The sequence below is a fragment of the Apodemus sylvaticus genome, chromosome 10, assembly GCF_947179515.1.
Source record: "Apodemus sylvaticus chromosome 10, mApoSyl1.1, whole genome shotgun sequence".
Classification (NCBI taxonomy): Eukaryota; Metazoa; Chordata; class Mammalia; order Rodentia; family Muridae; genus Apodemus; species Apodemus sylvaticus.
Window position 1 is genome coordinate 71,753,408 of NC_067481.1, and position 23,377 is coordinate 71,776,784.

General features: G+C 46.1%; 1 protein-coding gene across 2 annotated transcripts in view; it reads right to left on the reverse strand.

Annotated features, from left to right (window-relative positions):
• Window positions 1–6,978: 6,978 nt before the first annotated feature.
• Fstl4 (follistatin like 4) overlaps window positions 6,979–23,377 on the reverse strand; it is a 411,964-nt gene continuing 395,565 nt past the window's right edge. For both annotated transcript variants that reach the window (XM_052197362.1, XM_052197361.1), the window contains 3 exons: window positions 17,772–17,879; window positions 9,203–9,312; window positions 6,979–7,750 (listed from right to left, as the gene is read on the reverse strand). In XM_052197362.1, the coding sequence (XP_052053322.1) occupies window positions 7,048–7,750; window positions 9,203–9,312; window positions 17,772–17,879 (921 nt within the window). In that variant the 3' untranslated portion in view covers window positions 6,979–7,047. The remainder of the gene's footprint in view (window positions 7,751–9,202; window positions 9,313–17,771; window positions 17,880–23,377) is intronic.

Sequence of the window (23,377 nt, forward strand, 5' to 3'; positions counted from 1 at the left end):
GGAGAAGGAGGTCTCTATGTACCATCCTCCTTCAAGGATCTATAGGTAGTTAATGGTTGCTGATGGAGGGAGAGACATTTTCTTCAGTCAGACAGCCCTCTATGCCTAGATGCAATCTAAAAATTGTATCATAGGTTCATAGGTTGACTTGCTGCTGATTAGCTATAATAATGATCTGACAGCCAATAGTTGGGCAGGAAGTAGGGGGCAGAAGAGAGAGGGGGGCAATGCTGGGAGAAGAAAGCAGACATCAGAGATTTGGGAGCAGACACAAAGGGAAAAAATGGATCAGAGTGGATGAATTGCCTATGCTTCTATAAACCCCTTACCCCCATAATCCTGTAAGCAGTCCTAGTGAGACCCACTGGGACACACACACAGCACATGAAAGTAAAAGGAAGTCTAATTGGGAAGAGAAAGAGGATCAGTGGGAATAGGAAGGGACCAGATTGGGTAGAAAGATGTAAATATGATTAAAATACATCATTTACATAACTGATATATAATAGCAAAGCCCATTATTTATAATTAATATATGTTAATTAAAAAAATGGTTGCCGGGTGGTGGTGCACACCTGTAATCCCAGCACTCTCGGAGGCAGAGGCAGGCAGATTTCTGAGTTCGAGGCCAGCCTGGTCTACAGAGTGAGTTCCAGGGCAGCCAGGGCTATACAGAGAAACTCTGTCTTGAGAAAACCAAATCCAAAAAACCAAAAAAAAAAAAAAAAAAAAAAAAGAATGATTGAAGAAATGGCTCATCAGTTAAAAGCTTTTGCTGCTCTTGCAGAGGATGAGAGTTTAGTTTTCAGCTCTGGTATTGGAATGGCTCCCACCCACCTGTAACAACAGCTGCAGATATGTTGCCCTTTTCTGGCCTCTGTGGGAATCAGCACCCATATGCACACACACACAGACACACAGATACACATACAGATACACACATACACAGATGCACATGGACATACACAGACACACACACATACACAGAGACACACAGATACAGACATATACACACAGATACACATGGACACACACACACATAGACACACACAGATACAGACATATACACACAGATACACATGGACACACAGAGACACACATATATACACAGACATACACAGATACATACAAACACAGATACACATGGGCACACACACACACACACACACACACACACAGACAATGCCCTTAAAAGAAATGGAGATTATAATAGCCCATCTCTCCTTGGCTGGTCACAACACTGGAAATGCACACTTCAGTGCCTAGCATGAGGCCAGGTCAGGGCAGTCAGAAATCCAGCAGAGAGCAGCACTGTGGTGCTCCTGTTGCCATGACAGCTTCTTGTGTAGGTCAGCTTCGCTGGGTGCTGCTTTAATAGAAATGTTTGTCTCCCCAACGTCCACATCCACACACTGAAACCTAGTCCTCTGCACCATGGCATTGGGAGTTGGTGCTGTAGGGAGGTACTGAGGTCACCACTTAGGATGGAGAAGCTGGAACAGAAGCTTAGGGCACACACATGCCAAGTGTCACATCCCCAGCTGCTGACAGACTAGTTCCAAAAACATAATTTTTTCCAAGTTTTATTGTAAAATCCTCAGAAAAAGAGCATTGACAGTGACCATCCCTTATGATAATCTGTGAATCTTTTTTCATTTGTCAAGTGGTACAGTAAATACATTGTGTTGTTCAATACAATGTCATACACCAAAATAAACACAAACTTATTTCAAATGCCACGTACGGTTACTGGGTTGGTACAAATTTCTACTAAAGCTGATGTATTAAAAATAATTTATATATATCTTATAAATAAGGAAAAATTCACATGTGTATTAATAATTACAGGTGGCCTTTTGAGAAATACCGATTACAGAAAATATATTTTGGAGTCTACACAACTGCTCAAAAGAATGTAACCTGCCTCAATGTAAGAGATCCAAAGTTTTTTTTTTTTTCTGAGGTGGGGAAGAGGATGACTCTCTTGGTGGTGTGTGTGGATCCACAACTTGGCGGTCATTTGGCAGCACAATAGCGTGAAACAGTGTGCGACCACTCCAGCAAAACTTCATGCCCAGTTTCACTTTGGGTCATTTTTTTTTTTACACAGCCTTCAGGAAGCAGGGCAGCATCACTGGGGAATGTGGGGAGCCATGGAGGGAAGGTAGAGGAGGCAGGCAGGGAGAGTGTGAGTATGGGGCGCTACATCGTGGGGTGCTACCATCATGGTGCACAGTGGGCTGGGGCTGGCCTCCTATAGGTTTGTTTCTCTCCCATCCCTAGAGATGGCATGCTAGACAGTGGATAGGGATTTAGAGTTTAGAGAGCCCTGGGTCTCTCCACCAGTCAAGGCTGGTTTCCCTTTCTTAGAAGGTGAACTTTGGAGAGCAACATGTCACCAAGGCTTGGTGTAGAGGGTCAGTCGATACACAAGGCTTTGTGGGTTGTAGGCCGGGTTCTCTAGAGTTGTTTAGGGTAGGGCCATGTTCCCTAGGCCATGAGTGACTTGTCATTGGAACCCTAGAGCAGTAAGGCATCATGAGCAGAGGCCACGTGATGCTGGGACAGTAGCAGGTAGATGCTCCTTGAATGGTGGTGAGTCATGGGACATGGACTGTCACTGGTCGTTAGATTGAGCTAGGAAAGAAAGGTGCACGAGTGTGACTTTGTATAAAAGCAAGAACATCCTAAATGCACTGGTGCCTGCTAAAAAGCCTCACTATGAATTCCGGAAGTCCATTTCTTCTCTCCCTAGATATCCCATAATTTCTCCCATTGTGTTTGGTTGAATTACACTTCCTCAAAGTGTAATTAGATACCCAATTAGAGCTAAAAGGAGAATGTGGAGGCCTAAGATGATGCTCGCTTATAATCTTTAGGCATCTGGTGGGGAGCTGATGCCCAAGCCCTCAGGCTCAGCCAAGACACACAGGTTCTCAAGCTGGAGTATGTATGAGCAGCACGTATGCTGCCTCCCACTAGCCGTGTGGCATCATGTGGTCACACCCTGGGGGCCTTGCTTCCATTGGATCTTTTAAGTATCCCACTGAGCATCCCTGTGGTTGTGGAGAAAAAAAACCCAATGAAGGCAGTTAGTGATATTCTTGAAGAAAACCAGTTTGCCTCTGTGGCAGCCTGATTGCAAATGGTAGCATCTGGTCTGTGAGTTAACTTCTCATTTGAACCCTCAAAGCAAGGTGCATTATGGGCCAAGGATGCCTGAAGCTGGTGCGTTAGAGGGTTGTTGCTCCTTGAAGGATGAGGGCCATCCTAGGGGATCTCATGAGTAGGGGGCTTGGGATCCAGGGAGGGAACCAGAAAAAAAGTGAGTGAAGCGGGAGCAGATGGAGGTCAGAGGGCGTGGGCTGCCTAGCATGAGACGGGGTTGGAGTGAAATGTCACCAGCTCTGTCACTGCTGGACAAAGGTCCGTCTTTCTGGCCACCCTGAAGGTGGTTTCCCTAGTCTTCAGCTTCTAACTCTGTAGAAATGAGAGTTAGGGTCTGGGCTGTGATTCTGGACAACAAGGTGCTGGCCCGATGGATTCTGATCACACATGGAGTGGGGTGCGGCTGGTGGAGGACTTCTGAGTCCGTGCTACAGCCGTCTTCCATCACCTTTGGCCTCCTGGGGTGGCATCTGGGGGTGCTGGGTGCCTGGGAGGAAGATGTGAGGTAGATTGGTGGGTGTGCAGGGGGGGAGGGAGAGTGGTGAGAGTTGTCCAGGAGGCTTGCTTCTGGAAGGGAGGGTCAGAGATGGTTCAACATTAGATGAATCACATGAAAAAGAAACGAAGCAACTTCGCTTTAGCCTGTGGTACAAAAATATATCCGGAGCGAATCTTCCACATCTCAGTTCTGAGATCTCCCTTAGTTCACAGGTTATTGGTCAACAGACAAACGAGAAGATGCAGCTGTACCAAGCCAACTCCTGGCTGCTTGGCTGAACGAAGCCAACGAAGATTCAGAAGTTCCCATGCCGCGTGGCAGCTGCTCTTGGCTTTGTTGGGGGGTTGAAGCTGCCTTCCTGGGGCATGTCCCTTCATTTGGGAGCCCTTTCCTGAACAGAGGAGCAGGTGGAGGGGGAGATAGCTCAGTGCGTGGTGGGTACGCAGCGGAGGGACTGAACTTCTCTGGCGATGCTCTCTCTCTACATCAAAGAACCTGCATCTTGGCGTTAGGATTTGATCCCAGCCATGACTTCAGGCCTTTTCCAGCCTCCTGGGCGGGATCCAGGAAGGCAGTAGGATATTTGTGTGGTTTGGGGGCTGAAGAGATCCCCTCGGCATAATGGGGGTTGCCCACCCTCTGGTCTGCTTTGACAGGAGGGTCACAGACTCAGCCAGTCAGAAGCACGAAGTCTCTCTTCCATGCACTTATAGGTGGCTGGGTACGATGTTAAGACTGAGGGCTTTGGGGCAGAAAGAGAACCAGTAGCTACAGGTGCAGAGAGTTTGTATTTGTTTTCTGGAAGGAATGGCGGGGTGTTCATGTCATCAGTTGACTGTTAAGAATTACGGATGGGGTCTATAGAAACAGCTTTCCTGGTGATTTTGTTGGTTAAACCAGTCCTCCCTAGGTAAACTATTAGCTGTAGTTCTTTATGTTCCTCAGAACAAGCCGTTGGGATGGGGTTGTGGCAGGGGACCCACATGTCACCATCTTCCACCACTGGGTTTTAAACTCCACTCATGAGTCTCTTCTGGCCCCACAGTGAGGAGAGGGGAAAGCCAGGCAAGGTTTCTCTGCAGTCTTCTGCCTTCCTCTATGGGAAGCCACTCTGCTTTTGTGACTGCATCCTGGGCTGAGCTACTGACATCGGACTAGACTTCAGCCTTGTGATTTCTCGCTTTAACTAAGTCCTGTATGCAGGTCACTGGACATATGGTGGCTGTCTCTGGTAATTCTATCGGAAGAATAGAAAAATGTGCGGGTGCCTTCTAGGTATATGCAGAGAGACAGAGTGGGAGCAACAGTGGCCAAGTAGCACCCCTGCTTTCATACAGGTTCTTGGAACAGATTGCCCTTTGATTCTGGAATCCTGCATCCAAAGATGGTAGGTACTCTGGCCTTGTGGGGTTGGGATGGGGAGATGATGTTCTGGCCTTGGTGGCTTGTGGTGGGGGATGATGCTCTGGCCTTGGTGGGTTGTGGTGGGGGATGACGCTCTGCCTCTTTGAGGCTCAGGGATTCTTCTGTCTGAGGCAGGCACTGTTCTTTCAAAAGGAGAAAATTATGACCATTGGAAGGTTTTAGTGAAAACATAGGACTCTGGGGATCATAACAAGATACTGAGGCAGATAAGATATGTCAACATCCACCCCAGGTGTGAAGATGACCATTCGGCCTCTGAGGTCAGCATCTTCAACCTCTATGTGTCTTGTCTTTACTCAAATCTGAAACACAATAGCACATATACAGACAACTACTGGTCAGTTGTATGGTGGACTGAGAGACAGGAGATGTGGGGCAGGCTGGACTAGTGGCAGGAACCTGGAACAGGCAATTTGGAGGTTGAGTACTCACGCAGGAAGCAGGAATGAAGTACAGTCTATATTTTCAAAGTCACGGCCATTGTTGTTAGATGAAGTGGCTAAGGTAGCTGAAGGGTGGGAGTAGACCCACTGTCTTAATGCAGTAGGGTTTGCAGAGTGATTATCCAAGCTAGAAAGCAGGTACATTTTTACCACCGACATGGCAGAGGACTGGAGGGTTCAGAGAGACCTGGGCAGGGGTTTTCCTTCTTGCTGAGAGGCTCAGACACAGGTGGTCCCCGTAGAGCTGGCTGGGTTGTGCCTCTTCCTGATGGCTTGAGAGCCTACTGCAGGCAGGAAGAGGAGGGACTGACACAGTTCTTTGTAGGCTCTGCATTTTGGAGAGTGCGAGAATGAGAACAGTTAGGGAAAAGGGCTCTCTTGCAGTGTAGTGACAGTGGCTGAGGCACCAGTGCCAACTGCTTGTGCAGAAACACAGCCTTAGACTCTGGCTGGATGGCACTCGTGGCTTCTAGATTTTGGCACTGAGCCCAGAGGCTGCCTATCCCTTGCCAGGGAAGCCTGGTCTGCCCTGGGACCAGATCTCTGCTGGTACGTTAGGCTTCCTTAATGCCTTTCTATGGTGAAAAGCAGGTACATAGGCTCAGCTTGGTCTCTTGGGGTCCCAGCATAGATTTTTAGCATGGCATTATGGGCTGTATGTGGCCAACAACACAATGGTGTGGAGAGCCACTATTTCTTGGATATCGTTTTTGTTTTCTGCACATGGGATGTAAGATTGGAACTCTTTCCCCTCAGAGACTTAGCCTAAGGCAGGGAAGAATATATCAGGACCTTGGAGAGCATCTATCTGCCTCCTAGCATTTGAGCTTATTAAAAAAATTAGTTTTAATAAAAAAAAATCAAAATAAAGAGAGCGATTTCCCCATCCCGCAAGGTGTAGTAAGTCTCGGAGGCTCTCCTCCATGGATATAGCATTCAGCTGGGAAAACAAGCAAATAGCATCTGTAATGGCGCAAGTGAGGTCCCCAGCAGGGTGCATTAGCTCGCTGAGAGGGACAGTCTGCTGCTCAGGCCACTCCTTCAGGGCACAGACTGGCTGGGGCTGGCAGGTTAAGATAATGATTATGTGAAGGCAGCTGACAAGCGTGTCGGCCTGGGCAGCCGGATCCCTCGGTTCTGTGGTGTCCCCAGGCAGCGTGGTGTGCAGCCGGGCACAGAGATGACTTTACTGCACACAGCAGCAGCAGCAGCAGCAGCAGCAGCAGCAGCAGCAGCAGCAGCATGTGTTCTCATCATAGCTCAAGGTATCAAATCATACTTCTGGATGAAAACCCCCCAATCTTGGTTGCAATGCATACCTCATACTAGGGAACTTGCAAGGTGATCAGTGTTGAACCACAAAGCGAAGTACAGGGTTTGGCTTGTTTTTTTTGTTTTGTTTTTTTGTTTTGTTTTTTGTTTTGTTTTGTTTTTTTTTGTCTGTGAAAATGTACAGCGCACCTGGTTGGGTGCTGCGGTGTCAGGACGAGTGTGGTTCCTTACCAGAGCCTTTCATACCTCCCCAACCCATACCACTGTGGCCGCACCCTTTATGCCGGACACCTCGCACCTCAGGGCATTTTGTCTCCCATTGACCAGGAAGAGTGACTCTTGAGCCGGTGTGAGGAGGTACTGTCCAAAGAGCCCGCTGTCTCTCAGGACTCTTCGGGGTCCACCCCAGGGTGGGGCTGGCCCTCTGGGTGGCTCCTTTAAGTTCTTCAGCCTGCCCATCTTCCCAGTGGACAGTTCCAGGAACAGCAGGTCTGGCTCCTGGTCGAGAGTGGCGTAGGCGTTGTACTGATTACCTTCCGTGAAGGAATGCTGGAATGTCACGTCGGAGATGCCCGGGTTTATTTTTAGGTCATATAGAGTCTGGACTTCCCCCCGCACTGTGACCTCCTGCACGTGCAGCCAGGGGCCCTTGTTGGAGACACTGACAATGAATCGTCCATCAGGGGACACATAGGGGGTGCCCGTGATATCACTGTTGGGGCCTAGCACTGAGTCTGTGACACTGTCAATGAGCAGTTGCGGGCCAGTGGAGGTAGGGGTGTCCGGTTGACACTGCACGAAGAAGTAGCCTCCAAGGTGGGTGTGTGCCATGGCCTGAGGCATGCAGCCGTAGTGCCGTAGGCTGATTGTCTTGAGCGCCACCAGAGTCTCCAGGTCGACTTTGTGGACAGCAGGGTCAGTCTTGTTGAAGATGAAGCCAAACCTGGGAGGAAAATGATGGAGGTGAGAGAGCAGGAGGCCACTGTGAGGGGGGAGGCAGCTGTCATTTGTTTAAATGATGACATCCCAACCCTTCAGTCATCTAATGGTCTATTAATAAGATCCCTCATTCTGCAGGGGATGCTTCCAGAAGTCAGCTACATAAGTCAGCCACATACCGGTGAAGTCAAATGTTTGTGAATTTGTGTGTTTGCAAAAGCCATTCATCTTTAGAAATTGGGAGGGGGAAAGGCCCTTAATGCATCTGGGAGGGGTGCGCTTTGGATGGCTTCCCTAGCTTGTGTTAGCTGGAGAGGGGATCTGGGTTTACAGGATGGGTATGGAAAAAAAGACAGACCTCTCTTGCCCTACTGTCATAAGAACACAATCTTGTAAATTAGTTTGCTTTTGGGCTATCTGGTAAGTCTGAATTTGAGGACATAGATGCAGCCAAAAAGGACAGAATTTCTATTTGTAGCCTTGATGTCAGGGGCTGGGGCGGGGGAAGGAATGCACAGTGTGGTCTCCCCATCTATGATGTGGGTAACAGGCAACTTTTGTCTATGAAGACACATGGCCTCTTAGTGCTCTGATGTCCTTGGACTACAGAGCCTAGGACAGCGTGTCTCTCTGAGTGTCTGGGACTTCTGAGAGATCTCTGTCTGTTCCCTGGGCAGCTGGGAAGACTAGATCTGAAAGGGAGTGCAAGCAGATGGGACTTGGCCACATCTAGCTTTTTGATATTCTGTTGGAGACTGTCTGCAAACATGGAAAGGTCTGACTCCAGGTGGGACCTCCCCAGAGATCCTGATCCCAAGAGCCTTGCTTATAGTGGTCTAAAGTGCCAGATGCACCTGAAGATTAGGAGATATCTCTGTGTCTGTAATTTCCTCCTGATAAAACTGGCATCTCCAGAGCAGGCAAAATGCTCCGGGCATTGACTTTAATGCATCCTTCAAGAAGCAGAGGGAGAAAACGGTGCTCTCAAAAGGAACTCGAACTTAAGAGGCACTCAGGAGCATCCAGAGCCTGAGCCTGCCCCACTTCAGCGTCCTGGCGGGGCTCATTCCAGCTCTGAGGCTTTGCAGAGAAGAGGTTCTTAGGAGCCTATTGTTCTCTTTGGGGCCCTGGCACCAGCACGCAAAATGAACCATTTCTTCTTGGAGACAGCACCTGATGTCAGTTCACAGAGGCATACATAGTGAGATCTCTGGGGTCTTGGTGACACAACAGGGGAGGTTTGCAGAGCCTGTGGGTGCTCTATGAAATGAGGAAGGAAGGGGCGTAGTGGCCAGTCTCTAAAGACTCTGGGTCTGCAGAGTGGTTTTCTATTCAGAGGCAGAATAGGAAGTAGTAGTAGTGGGAGGGCAAGAGGGGATTTGGTGCCCACCTGGGCATGACTGCCCCGGCAGAATGGAGCTGAGCATGGCCTGCAGAGGCATGGTGGACCAGTTACCTGATATGGTTGATGATGAGATTTGTTGGAGGTATAAAGAAGTTGTCTACTCCTGCAAACGGTGTTCGGATGAGATGCTGGCCTTGGCCAGTGCTGGCTTCTGTGATCACCTGTAATACAGAGAGAAGTTCTTGTGGAGGCTTTTCAGTAAGGGGCTGGAGATCTGGACATGTACATGCTCAGCTGTAGACCCCACAGATAGGTTGCTGGGTGGTGGGTGAACCCTAGTCTCAGGGAAGGGACAGGAGCTGCTTATGTGGAGATCAGACATCTGTCCTTCCTGGATGAGAAGACCCAGACTATCCAGCCCTCTTCCATCAGACCTGGCAGTGGGTTTCTGATCAACCTCCAGGAGGATGGGGTGGGGACCTAGGGAATGGTTCTGGGCTTTCCGAGGAAGTTACCCTCCCTAGTATGTTCAGAGACAGCTCCTTCTCAACAATGAACCTCGAGTGCGTTCATCTCTGCTCAATCTCAGAGAAAGAGGGAGAGAGAGTTCTGGACAAAGGTCCGATGTGCTTAGAATTTAACATAATTATTGTTTTTTTGTGTGTTTGTGTGGGGCAAGCACGTGAGTGTGCACAGCTGTGCATATGTTAGTGGAGGCCAGAGGTCAACCTTGGGTATCATTTCTCATGTTCCCTATACTTTGTGTGTTTGATACAAGGTCTCTCACTGACCTGTAACTCATCAAGAAGGCTAAGCTGGCTGGCCGTAAGTGTTCAGGACCTGTCAGTCTCTACCTTTCCGGCACTGGGATTACAAGTGTGCATCACCATGCCTGGCTTTTGTTTTTTTGTTTTTATTTTAATTAAATGTGGGCTCTGGGGGTTGAACTCAGGTCCTCATGCTTTTGTATGTCAAGCACCCTGAGCCATCTTCCTAATCTGGAATTTATTTTCTTTAATGCTAGGTACCATAGCATGGGTTTCTGGGAATTTCTGTCCTACGTTGCTCTCAAATGTGGAGACTCCAGAATTGGTGAGAGAAAGCAGGCATCTTCCGGGCAGAGCTGTCACTCATGCCATGATGACATCTTAGAGTGTGACTCCAGCTATGCAAAAGGGACTTGCTTCCTAATGAGAAGATGTTGGCCCCATTCTTTACACAAATTGGATCATGGCCACCTCCGTTTCCTGATAGGTAATGCTTTCTGCTGTGCAGGCTTGGCAGAAAGCAAACAGGTCCATGCCCTGTTATGTTGACTCCGGGCAACTTTAGCTCTCGAGAGAGCTAAGACAAGATGAGTCAAGTCAAGGCACACTGGGTGCCTTGTGTGAAGCCACGTGGCTAAGGGATAACCTAGGCCCTGCCTTATGTATAAGCTCATATAGACTCTAGGCCACTGCCCAGAACGAGGCAGCTCTACAGAGCAGTGGGGCTCAGTCAGCTCACAGGCAATTTTAGCTCAAGGGCACTAGGGACAGGAAGCAGCCCCTCAACTCTCAACTAGGAAGAAGAAACATTTTTTACATTTATATTGCGGCCACGGTGGTAGCAGGTTTCTGCAGCCCCATGGACGAGGGCAGTCTCTGATGGGGCCTGCTGAGAGCACAGCTTGTAACACTGAGTCCTTTTGCCTTTTAGGAAAGGGACCGCCTTCTGGCTTTCACTTTCATGACAAACAAACAGCAGCTGGCTGGCCAGTGCAGGCAAGTCTGAGGCTGGAGTCCTCCATGCTGGCCTTGGGGGTGGGGGATGTCAACAGGCGAGATGCTGCAGCAGAGGGATACCTGCTGTGATTTCTGCTCTCCGAGTGGTTTGGGGGCTGTATGGAGTGTAGTTTCCTGTGATTTTTCTATTTAACAAATGGCAGGGTGATGCTTTCCTGACAAGCCCATGGGAGAACAAGCTCACGGAACTGGACATTAAGAAAGTACAGGGATTAGAAATGGGATCTAAGAGAGATTCTGGGAAACGAGGCTGTGAATTCCAAGGCAGTGTGCAATCACTGCTTGATGCCAGGCCTGTCATTTCAGCTTATAATAGAGATGGAAAATTACAGGCTGTCACCGGTCAGTGTCACTTGCGCTTCGCCACCCTGACACCCTGTATTCAGAGGTTGCTTCATCAGACATAGCAACATGAGCCATTGACCCTATGTGGCAGGTCGACAGGTTTTTTTTTTTTTTTTTTTTTTTTTTTTGGCTCCCTGAGGTTCTTCTTGTCCCGGTCTCATGTCCTAGCACATAGCCGAGCCCACAGATGCTACAAAGATAATTCTGAAGACTTCTGGTTCTTGTGGGCTCAGCTCAGGAAAGATAGAGCGATGACACTGTAGTACGAGGTGTTACCTGGAAGGAGAGGACAAGATTGCCAAGCATCTCTCTTAGATGCGTGAACAATGCCAGCTGAGAAGTAGCATTTGGAGGGACAGGCTAGAGGTGACAGAATGCTGGGCCTGGGGAAAGGACATGGCAGAATTGGCGATGCCTAATGGTCAACACTGGTTGCCGAGGAGAGTATGGGGGTGACCTTTATGTGTGGGTTCATCTCCACATAGCCAGGGCAAAATGTAAGCAATCCCGAATAACAAATATCTAGAAGGAATGGTAGGATGCTTCGAATGCTTTACAAATATTAACAGCACACTTTCCCCCATACTTGAAGTCTCTTTCATTGTCTGTGTTTTGGATATGGGGTACAGGGGTCTCACTATATATTTGAGGCTGGCCTTGAACTCCCAATCTTTCTGTCTCAGCATCTAGAGTTGCTGGCTCATAAGTGTGTGTGGCCTTATATGGCTTTTCAACTGTTTCTAGGAACATTTTACTATTAGGTTACTTTAAAAAGTGTGTGTGTAGGGGTTGTGGTGTATCAGATCTCTTAGAGTTCAGATTGTGGGTGGTTGTGAGCCCCCCTGATGTAGATACTGGGAACCAAATCAGGTTCCCTGTAACAATGGTGAGGACTCTTAAAGGCTAATCCCTTTCTCCAGGACTTAGCTTACCTTCTGATTATCAGATATTACAGCCTAGAGCATCTAATTTTACAAAACCTTTGACATTTTCTTTAGATTAATGATAGAATTTTTTTGTATCTATATGCATGTAAAAAAAAATCTACTAGCTGAAATGTTTCCTACCTATTAAGTTCAGCTCCTTGTCTGTGTTGATGGATTTTTCTCATGCGTTATTTTCTTTTCCCTGGTATGTACGATTTAGGCCCATCTTTGATCAAGCTATATTATATTTAATCACTGCTTTATGCATTTAGTTACATTGTCGGGCACACAGCTATTCATCATCATGAAAGTCTTTCCTGCTGTCCACAGCTTTTACACTGGAAGGCACCTCACCCGGCACTCACATCCCTCTCACGAGCATCCCTTTGATCAACTGTTACCACTGTTTCAACCCTCGAGGTCTCTCCTTTTATTTCTTCCACTGTATTTCTTTCATGTCCTTTCTCCCCCCTTTTTGGTAATGGATACTGAATTTAGGACCCACAGGTAGGAAAGCGTTCCAGCACGGAGTCCAGATTCTAGTCTCTTTAACTCATAAATGCATGCGTGTGCTTATGCAGGCCAGAGGACAACCTTGGGTGTTATTCCACCCATCCTTTAAAAATTAAAACATATTTTAGATATTTATTTTATGTACTGTGAGTGTTTGCTTGCCTGTATAAATGTGCATCATGTGCACCCCTGGTGCCTGCAGAGGTCAAAAGAGAAGGTCAGATCCACTGGAACTGGACTGAAGGATTGTTGTGAGCTGCCATGTGCGTGGTGGGCACCGATCTGGGTCTTCGGCAGGAGCAGCCGGTGCTCTGACTGCTAAGTCCTCCCCTAGCTCTGAAGTCACCTTTTAGTTAGTTGTTTCTGAGACTGTATCTCAAATGGGCCTGGAATTTGCCGTGTAGACTGGGTTGGTTGGCTACAGAGTTCCAGGAATCCTCCTGTTTTAGTCTCTCCAGAGATTCCATACATAGCTTTAAAAAGGTGTGTGTGTGTGTGTGTGTGTGAATGGGAGGGTCAGAGGTCAACCTTTGGGGGGTTAGTTTCTATCCTTCCACCATGAGTTCTAGAGATAGGACTTAGTTGGGCTGGTGGCACAAGTGTCTTTTCTCACTTGGTCATCTTGATGACCCCACATTCATTTCTCTTCCCTTTATGGGTTTAGGAGGTCTGGTCCCAATGTTTGTAAGACAAGCACTTTAGAGATTGAGCTATCTCTCTGCCCCACTCCCTGTTCTTTTTTGAGGTGAGGGCTAAGTTGCCTAGGCAACTTACTTGAACTCACTTTACTGTCTAGGCAGGCCTTGAGTGCATGAGCCTCTCTCCTTTACTTCCAGAGTAGCTATGATTACAGACCAGTGTCACTAGGCTTGAATTGATATTTCTTAAAAATAAATGATTTCTAATAGTTTTCCTTTAAATTATATAGAATCATTCTACATATGTATGTATATTTGTATGTATGTATACAGGAATGAATGACCAGGTCTCTTTCATGTAGTCCAGGCTAGCCTCAAATTCACGGTGGGGCCAAAGATGACCTTGGACTTCTGATCTTCCTGCCTCTACTTCCCAAGTTCTGAGATTACAGTCATATGCCATCATGTATGATTTTCTGTGGTGATGGGGATGGAAACCAGGGCTTTATGCATGCCAGGTAAGCATATTACTAACTGTCTTGTCCCCAGCACATCTCCCCGCCCGCCCCCGCCCCCAAAAGCAGGGGCTGGGGAGATGACTCAGTAGTTAAGAGCACAGGCTGCTCTTCCAAAGGGCCTGGGTTTAATTCCCAGCACCCACATGGCTGCTCACAGCTGTCTGTAACTGCAGTTCTAGGGGGTCCAACAACCTCACACAGACATACATGTAGATAACACACCAATGCACATACAAAGGCAATATTTGGAGAAATCGGATATTCATACCCCAACATTTTCTTCACTCTTCTTTTCCTAAGAAACTAAAACTTGTATTTTTATTCTACCCTGGCTTTATCCACTCTTGATTGTAAAAACTTACATTTATTATTATATTATTTCTCTTTCACTCTCCTAGCTTTATCTAGTTCACATATATTTCAAGGTGTTTGTTTCTTCCTCAGCCTGCTCTTAAACCAGTGCTGTGCCTCTTTTCTCTCTGTATAAAGTGATAACATCTCTGGTCCAGCTTATCCGATGCTTGTCTAGCATCTTCCCTTGATGTTCCCTCAGGCCTCTTAGTGCTGAACTTCTGGGAGCTCACACACACCCTCTGTCTTTCTGGGTAAGCGATGTCTTTGATGGGACAGGCCTGTTGAAGCTCAGCTCTTTCTCTTCCAACCATGTAGATGTGACATGTGGCCTTCAGGTAAGTGTGCGGGCGAGGAGTCTAATGTCTAATGTTAACCTGACTTGTCTGTCTTCCATGGGGATTTGTTTTCCCAGTCCCAAAGGCTTCCCGTGTCAGAGTTCTCTTTCTTGGAGTTCCAGAATTCTACTAAAAAGTGCCAAGAGATACATTACTTCTCTTCACCTTGGGAGGGAGTTTGCAGAGCCCTCTTTCTGAGAAGGACTGCATGTTCACACATGCGCTCTCCATGTGTGGGGGCCAGAGGACAACTTTGTGGAGTCAGTTCTCTGAATCCATGTTAACCCAGTTTCCAGGGATTTGAACCCCGGGTATTTAGGCTTGTGTGGCAAGCATCCTTATTTCCTGAGTCCTCTCTCCAGCCCTAGATCTCTTTGAATCTACTTGGTTACAGTTCTTTAACTTAGCAATTATATACCAAATCTGTTTGATTCTTTTTTTCAGATAGCCTATGTTAACCCTGGTTGTCCTGGAATGGGCATCCCTCTGCCTCAGCTTCCTGAGTGCTGGGATTACAGGTGAATAGTACCACACATAGCACATTTAATGTTTGCTTCTGTTCCAAATGTGACCTTTCTCTCTTGGAATGTTAAGGGCTCCTATTCCACACTGCTAGCTAGGTTATCCCTTTGAGAAGATTTTATTTTTCTTTCAAGTTGCTTCTTAGAAATGCATTTTTCTTTTCTAAATCACTGTGGCTTTTAAACTGGGAAGCCAGTCTTGCTCATGTGCACCATGTGGATGCTGGGAACTGAACCCAGGCCCTCTGGAAGAGCAGCCTGTGCTCTTCACTGCTGAGCCATCTCTCCAGCTTATGTCTTTTTTAAAAATTTTATTTTATTTTATTTTTTTTTATTTAGGTAAGGATATGCTGGGGATGTGACTGTCAGTAAAGTATTTACCTGGCATGTATAAAGCCCTGAATTCCATCCCCAGTACCCCAGAAAATCATACACAGTGGAAAATGCTTTGAAGTTGAAATAAGACCAATTTTCTGGTAGCCCTTCTCTGAATTTCATTCTTAGAAGCATTCTCAGGAAATCTGTCTGTATTGTGCTTTGGATGGGCAATGTCCCCCCACCTCCCCCTTAATGGTTTGAACACTTGGTCTCTGTCTGATGATGCTGGGTAGCGGTGTGTGTGTGTATGTGTGTGTGTGTGTGTGTGTGACACATTGTTGGAGGAAGTGGCTGCTGCAGGAAGGGAAGGCCTTGGAGCACACAGCTTGACCTTGTTTCTGGTACCCTGGCTGCATCCTATGCCCATGAGATGTCAGCAGGCAGCTGCCCCTTCCCTCTGCCTCCCCTAGGAGGTACCCTGCTACCCTGCTGTGGTGCTTTCTGGGCTATGATCGTCTACCCTCAAGACTGAGATTCAAAGGGTGTTTGGTTACAGAGAAAAGTGAGTAATATAATCCCTGCCCCAGCTCTCTAAGCTCATTTTCTGTTCTTCGTGGTCTTTATTTGGCACCAAGTTCCTTTGATAAGCTCTTTTGTTTGATTGTCAGGTTTACTGGACCTGGGCCTGGTGTTTCCCCCTTAGGCCCAGCGATGGCTGGGAGGAGAAGGCCAAGCTGTTTCCATTTACTTCTGTTGGTTCTAAGAGACCATTCAACCCTAGCAGCCCACATCATTCATTTGCACGAATGAGTTAAGTTCTCCCTTGTATCCACATGGTTCTGTGCATTGCTTTTTAGGAGGACCGAGGAGATAATCTTATGATCTTTTTTCCCCCTTAGGGCTTAGTAGATACCTAGGGAGAGAGATGTAGGGCCAGACACAACCTATGCCAAGTAATGTCAAGCTTCCCTAGCTGGTATAGGGAGAATTCCCACAGATTAGCAGAGCCCTGCCTCTTCTCTGGAGGCTGGGTATTGTGTAGGATCTTCAGAGCCATGGACATTGGGGCCTCGGTCTAGACAAGTCTGTGGCCCTGTACTCTGTAAGCACTAAGTCCAAGTGCTTTCTCTGTGTTGTCAAGCATGTGGGCTGCTGCTCCTGTTCATTGGGCAGAATGATGGTTTCAATAGAGTGTGTTTCCACCAAATTCATATTGGCATATGACTTATATAACTCCAGTGTTAGAGTGTTGAGAGCTGGTGGGTCCTTCTTGAGTTCCATCCACGAATCTCTATTCTCCTGAAGGGATCAATGTACTCCTTATAGGATGGGTGAGTTCTCACAAGAATGGATTGTTATAAGGAGAGCCTCATGCCCTTTTCTCATCACTTGTTGGCACATGCACCCCTACCACGTAACATCTGCTTCCCGTTTGTCATATGTGTCCACCATGAGGGGATGCAGCAGCCCTGCCCATGATATCCCATTAGAAGATGGGATGACCAGATAGAGCCACTTGCTCTTAGATTAAACCATGAGAGAAAAATAGATCTTTTTAATCACACAGCTTTAGGTAGTTTGTTATAGCAACAGAAAACAAAGGGAAAGAGCCCACATTCATGACTTTCAACACTATTCTTTAGATGGGTTGTTCATTCCAAGAAGAAGAAAATCTTATTTTCCTTTTTACCATCTGGACTCCAGAGGCTCATCCTGTTTGTCCCCAAGAATGATCAACTCAGGAGAGTCAGGCATGGTGGGGCTAGGGAGGAACTAAGTTGTTCTGGAATTAGAATGTGATCATTTTAGATTGTTTTCAGTTGTAGTCCTGCTGTAGATACCCTGTGAATTGCCTAATGGGAGTATTGCTTGGAAACTGTTTTTAGTTTTCTTCTGTTGCTGTGATAAAACACTCTGACTTAAAGCAACTTAGGGGAGGAGAAAGGATTTATTCAGCTCACATTTCTAAGTCACAGTACATCTTTGAGGAAGTCAGAGCCAAAACACAAGCATGAACCTCAGAGGTCACCACTGCTTGCTGGCTTGGGTATAGGTTTGCGCTTACTAAGGTTTCTTACACAGCCTAAAACTGCTTGTATAGGGGATGGTGCTTTTCATAGTGGGCTGGATCCTCTTACTTCAATTAACAATCAAGACTATTTATCCAACGACATGTTTATAGATCAATCTGCTCTAGACAGTTTTCAAGTGAGAGTTTATTTATAGATCAATCTGCTCTAGACAGTTTTCAAGTGAGAGTTTATTCTTAGATCACAGGTAAATCTTAACTAATACTGTTTCCTGCTTTCTTCTCAGTTTTTGTGGAAATAGTTTGGATAGACAGCCACCCAGGGAAGCATTAGACAATTACTTTATAGCAATAGAATCCTGTATAGGCTGAGTATCAGCTTTAGCATGCTCAACCTACCTGTAGGCTTGGTTGGGACTTGTGCTCGTCTCCCCAGCTCAGGACCCACACTTGGTCATGTGACTTGTCATAGGACAGCTTAGCTGGCATAGGGTCCACACCTATGGACTTGAAAAGAAACAGTGACAAGTTGGTCATTGCTGAGGTTACAGCTGCTATGATGGTCACACCAAGATGGTCTGGAATTTTGTGTATGTGGTCATCTCACAAGGAGAGTTAGGAAGCTGGCCTTGAACCCTTGCCAACAATCCTGATTGGAAAGCCAGTATAGAAACCTTCTCATAGCCTTTTCTTCAGAGGACAAAAAGACACAATGAGTTGTCTCTTTGAAGCTCTTATTTTCTTACTAATATGTTACCTAAAGTATCCTAGGTCCAACTTGGATGAAAAATAAACATAGAGGTTTTATGAATTCCATTCAAGAACCTGCTCCAGGGCTCTCTTTTTCTTTTCCCTAGAAGTCTTGGGTGCCTCTTGGACCCTCAGCATCTATTTGGTTTCTGGTAAGTTGGTACTTCTACTCTGGGGTAGATTTTGAGACCACCTGTTGCTATCCATCTCTTACCTTTGTTCTACTCTTTGTCACACACCCAACAGTTGAAATCTTTGGGCTTCGACCGTAGCATCAGCAGACGCACACTCAGGCTACAGCATCAGCAGGTGCACACTTACTTTTTGAATTGAAGCATCTGAGAGTCTGCTACCCATCAACTCTACAACTTCTCCAAGGTCCTACCACAAGAATGCTGTTTCCTCCTTTTTATAGTGTAGATTTTTGTTTAAATTAAAAATTCTATGTATGTTGTATGTGAGTGCAGGTGCTGAGGAGGTCAGAAAAAAGGGCTTTTTTCTGGACTCACCTGAAGCTGGACCCTTAGGTAGTTGAGCCACCTAACATGGGTGGTAGGAACCAAGCTCAGCTCCGATGCAGGAGCAGCAAGCACTCTTACTGCTGAGCCGTCATCTCTCTAGGCCTTCAGTGTTGTTTATGTTACAAAACTGTTTCTTGGTAATCATGCTCCTGGCCTATGAACCCCTAGCTCTCCTCATAACCTCCATGCTCAGTGAAGATGCTTACACGGGTTCTCTTCTATCTTTCTATCCATTTGGCCACCAAGTTTAATGCCTTCAAATCCATATGGATGAGCCCTGTCTGAGGGTTTCTACGAGGTGATGAAACACCCTGACTAAAGCATCTTGGGGGGGAAAGGCTTTACTTAGTTTATGCTCCCAAATCACTGTTCATCATGGGAGGAAGTCAAGATAGGGACTCAAGTAGGGTAGGAACCTGAAGGCAGGAGCTGATACGGAGGCCATGGAGGGGCGCTGCCTACTGGCTTGCTCCCTTAGGCTTGCTCAGCCTGTGTTCTTACAGAACCCAGGACCATCAGGCCAGGGGTGGCCCCACCAAAAAAGAAAATGCCCTCCATGCTTGCCTTGGGCCATTTTATGAGACATTTTCTCAATAGAGGTTCTAGCCTCTCAGATGACATAAAACTATCCATCACATGTGCCCAAAGCCCCACTTTCTCCATGGGTTCAATGGCTTTACTCCACTCCCTTGATCACCATAACTTAACACCTCATAAACATAATTTCTGAAGTTTTTTTTCTAGTCAAGTAGAAAATTTAAAAAAAAATGACCATCTCTGTCCACATTGGGCCAAACTTCACTAAACAACTCTGTGGAGTCCTATCCCAACCCTTTCATCTTCCAAGGAGACCTAGATGACCTCAAATATCAGTCACTTCATGACCCTCCTCTTAACATTATAGGACCTTATGTGGTCACCATTCTCTTTTAGAAATATTCCATTTGACCTCCTTGTTTCTCCACATCCTTCTTCACTTCTTCTTGACAAGAGTTGGCACATTCCAGAGCTTCCCCACTGGCCTCATCTATAACCCTCCACTGGAAGTGAATTCTAATAACCCATTGAGGACCTCACCTTAAAGTGCAGAACTGAACTCATAATTTTGCTCACTCCTGCTGGAATGTTCCTTCCCTCCCCACGCTCATTAAAGTCTTCCTTTACTTTCTTGTTCTAATTGATAGCTCCCACCCACTGATGTCCCAAGGAGAGGCTCTAAATACTTTTCAAGATTGATGTAGCTACCAGTGAGGCTGGCGTGTCCCCCCACTTCCTGGTTACTGCTTTCACTACAGTAGTGGTCAGTGTTTGCTTTCATCTGGATTGGTTTTGGAATCAGCCAGGAGACATATCCTGAGCTGTGCTCCGGAGCTACCTTCCACAGATTGGCTGAAAAGAGAAACCAGAGAGTAAGCATTCTGAGCACTAACAGTCATCTTTCTCCTTTCTGACTGTGGACTCAGTATGACCAACCCCTTCACAATGGAGACTCTTGGGGCTGAGGTGGACTGGGACCCTCAAACCTCCAGTCAAACCCTTCTCTTTTCAGCTGCTTCTGGTCAGGTATTTAATCATAGCAATAAGACAAGGAACTAATACCAAATCACCAAAGGCCTTGGCATCTGGCACTGCCATGCTCCAGCATCCCACGGTGAAGCTACCATCTGAGGACGTCAGTTTCTATCCTTCTCCTGTGATCCTCCTCTCGAACATGTCCCGTTTATCTGCCCTCTTTCTGCAAAATTTCTTTGGTATGTAGACAGTAGCCATTGTCTTGCCTTACTACTTAATCCCCTCTTGTGAGATTTCACGCTCCTACTCAGTGCTGTGAAAGAGGGAGCTGAAGAGCTAAGCCAAAAAGTTGATTAAATTCAGAATGGGATTTTCCACAGTCTCACTGTACTGAGGCACTGAAGTCTGTCAGGAGAAAGCGCCTGAGTGAAAGCCTCAGGATTAGGGGAGGGACAGAGCAGAGATTTTAAAATGATCAACTTACTACGTTTCCTGCCTAGCCGAGGAAAGGGCAAATCTTTCTGATGGTTGACAGCTATTTTAAAGACTTTACAACTTAAAAATATGTAGAATGTTTGAATGAAAATAAACACTAGTCATTTCAAGAGGCAGATAATCTTTTTACTATTCAAAATCATAACAGGAAGGGCCACGAGACGATAATTAAGAATTTATATGAAGTTAGGAATTAGAGAATTTGAAGGTAAAATCTGATCACTACTACCACCCTCATCATCAGGCAAGCCCACAGTAGATGCAGGAGAAGGCAGGATTAGTAAGCTGAAAGGCACATTGCAGGACATACAGAACTGAAACAGGAGGAGACATGTGTGCTACAGTGGAAAGACAAAACATTTTAGAGATGGGCTTGGGGGTAGAGACGGGTGGTCCTGAGTTAGAGAGCTGAGCACCAAGAAGAAGAGAAGTTAAAGACATAATTGCTGAGAATTTTCCTATCTAATAAATGTTCAGCACACAAACTCAAGAGCTCTGGAAAATTTACACTGCAGTTAAAATGCTAAACAAAGAGGAACACAGAGGAGCAGGCAGGGAAGATAGAGTTGGCCTAGCAACAAAGCAAGAAAAAGATGGAATCTTACAATGCTGAAGGAAAACAACTGTCATCTAGAGTTATTCAGGAATAGTGAATATTTTCATTTCCAACAAAACCAAAATCTGTTACCAACACCACTAAAAGAGCTAATAAAAAATGACCTCATACCAGCACTTTGGGGTCTGAGGCAGCAGTATTGTGAAGGCTAGCTTGGCTTATGGAGTGAGATGTTGTCAAAACAATTACCATATACCTCAGTATTAAAGAGGCCTAGAAAGATAAATATATGGGTAAATATCAGTTACTGCCTGGATATAAAATTAATTTGTATATTGCTATAATAATACAAAAGGAAGGAAGAAGGTTAAAGGAGTTAGTGATTATTAAAGAAATGAAGTGTGAACTCTAGTGTTGAACTTCATATTTGACATAAGTTAGAATCATTAGGGAGATGGGCAGCTGGGCTTGTCTATGTTGGATTATCCTGACTACATTAACTGAGGTGGGAAGTCCCACCCACTGTTGGTAGCACCATTCTCTAGGCAGGGGATTCTGGACTGTTTAAGCTAAGCATTATTAAAAAACAGGTCCATAGCATTGCCAGAGATAAAAAGGGATCTTTTATAAGAAAAAAGAATCTTTCTTCTAGGGACTAGAATTTTAAGGTAAAAATGATAGAACTTTGAGAGGTAGATAACTCCACAGCAAAGTGGATTTTAAAAACACACCCCAGCAGTTGATAGACTAAATGGACAAAACAAATCACCTAAGAAAGGAGATCTAAACAGCACAATGAATCAACTTGACATAACTGACACATATTAAATAGCGCATCTAATGCCAGAACATGAAACATTTATCAAAGTTGATCATGAGTTCGGTTTTAAAATAGGGTTTAGTATATACTTCAAAAGATGAAAATTATTCCGTGTGTTCTCTGATCACAGGAATCAGTTACAAAAAGATAAACTGAAAACCTGTTGCGTCTACCAGGAAACCCCCCCCCCCCATAACTTTGGTGATACTGATTGTTCTTTACGGTCGTGTTTCCCCAGGGCAGGACAGAGACAACTGCTGATTGGCGGCAGGTTAGGTTTCTATCCCAGTGATATCCAGTGGGAAATCACTATTGTTGAGCTTTCCGTTGGTCGATCTTATCTTTCACCTGGTGATAATCTTCCTTTTGTTTCAGTGAAAAAAGAATCCAAGAAAAGTAATCTCACTAACACCCCTGTGTGGCTTGGTTGCACCCAGTGGAGGAATATTCTTTTGGCTTCAGCTGGTGTCTCTACCATGTGCACTGGAGCCCACTGGCTTTGATGATACAGTGGAGGAGTGTGGGAACAGTTGTTGCATTAGCATTTGCATCACAATCTGGGGTAACACATCTTTGAAAACATTCCTTTGGTACCCACTTCTTTATTTCTATACTCACAGTTTTGCATTGAGACCTATCCATACAGTTGCCTCTATCCCCCCCCCCCCCCACTACACACGCTACCTTGACATTCTGACTTGAGTCACTTTCCCCAGGGTGGCCTTGATCGTTGTCATTCTAGCGGTTATAACTAAGGTGGTCTACAATTCAGTAAGATGAAATCCAGGGCCCAGTTCTCAAGATGTCCTAACATGGTGTCTTAGTTAAGGCTTTATTGCTGTGAACAGACACCATGACCAATGCAAGTTTTATAAAAGACAATATTTAATTGGGGTTGGCTTATAGGCTCAGAGGTTCAGTCCATTGTCATCAAGACAGAAACATGGCAGCATCCAGGTAGATATGGTGCAGGAGGAGCTGAGAGTTCTACATCTTCATCTGAAGACTGACTTTCAGGTAACTAGGGTGAAGGTCTTAAGCCCACACCCACAGTGATACACCTACTCCAACAAGGCCACACCTCCTAATCGGGTCACTCCCTGGGCCAATCATATAGGAACCATCACACATGGAAAGCACCTCTTGAGACTATCTCTGCCTGCTGGAGTACCACCTGCCCAGGTTTTCTTCCTGCCTCTTAGCCTGCTCCTCCTCAGATGTTTTTCTTGGCTGGCTGTCTCTCTGCTTTTTGATCTTTAAATGCAGGAGGGTCTCGGACTACCATCCTTTCCATCTTGTCTGTCTGTATATCCTGGGGTATCTCAGCCAGTGTTCTAGATTCAATCAGGCC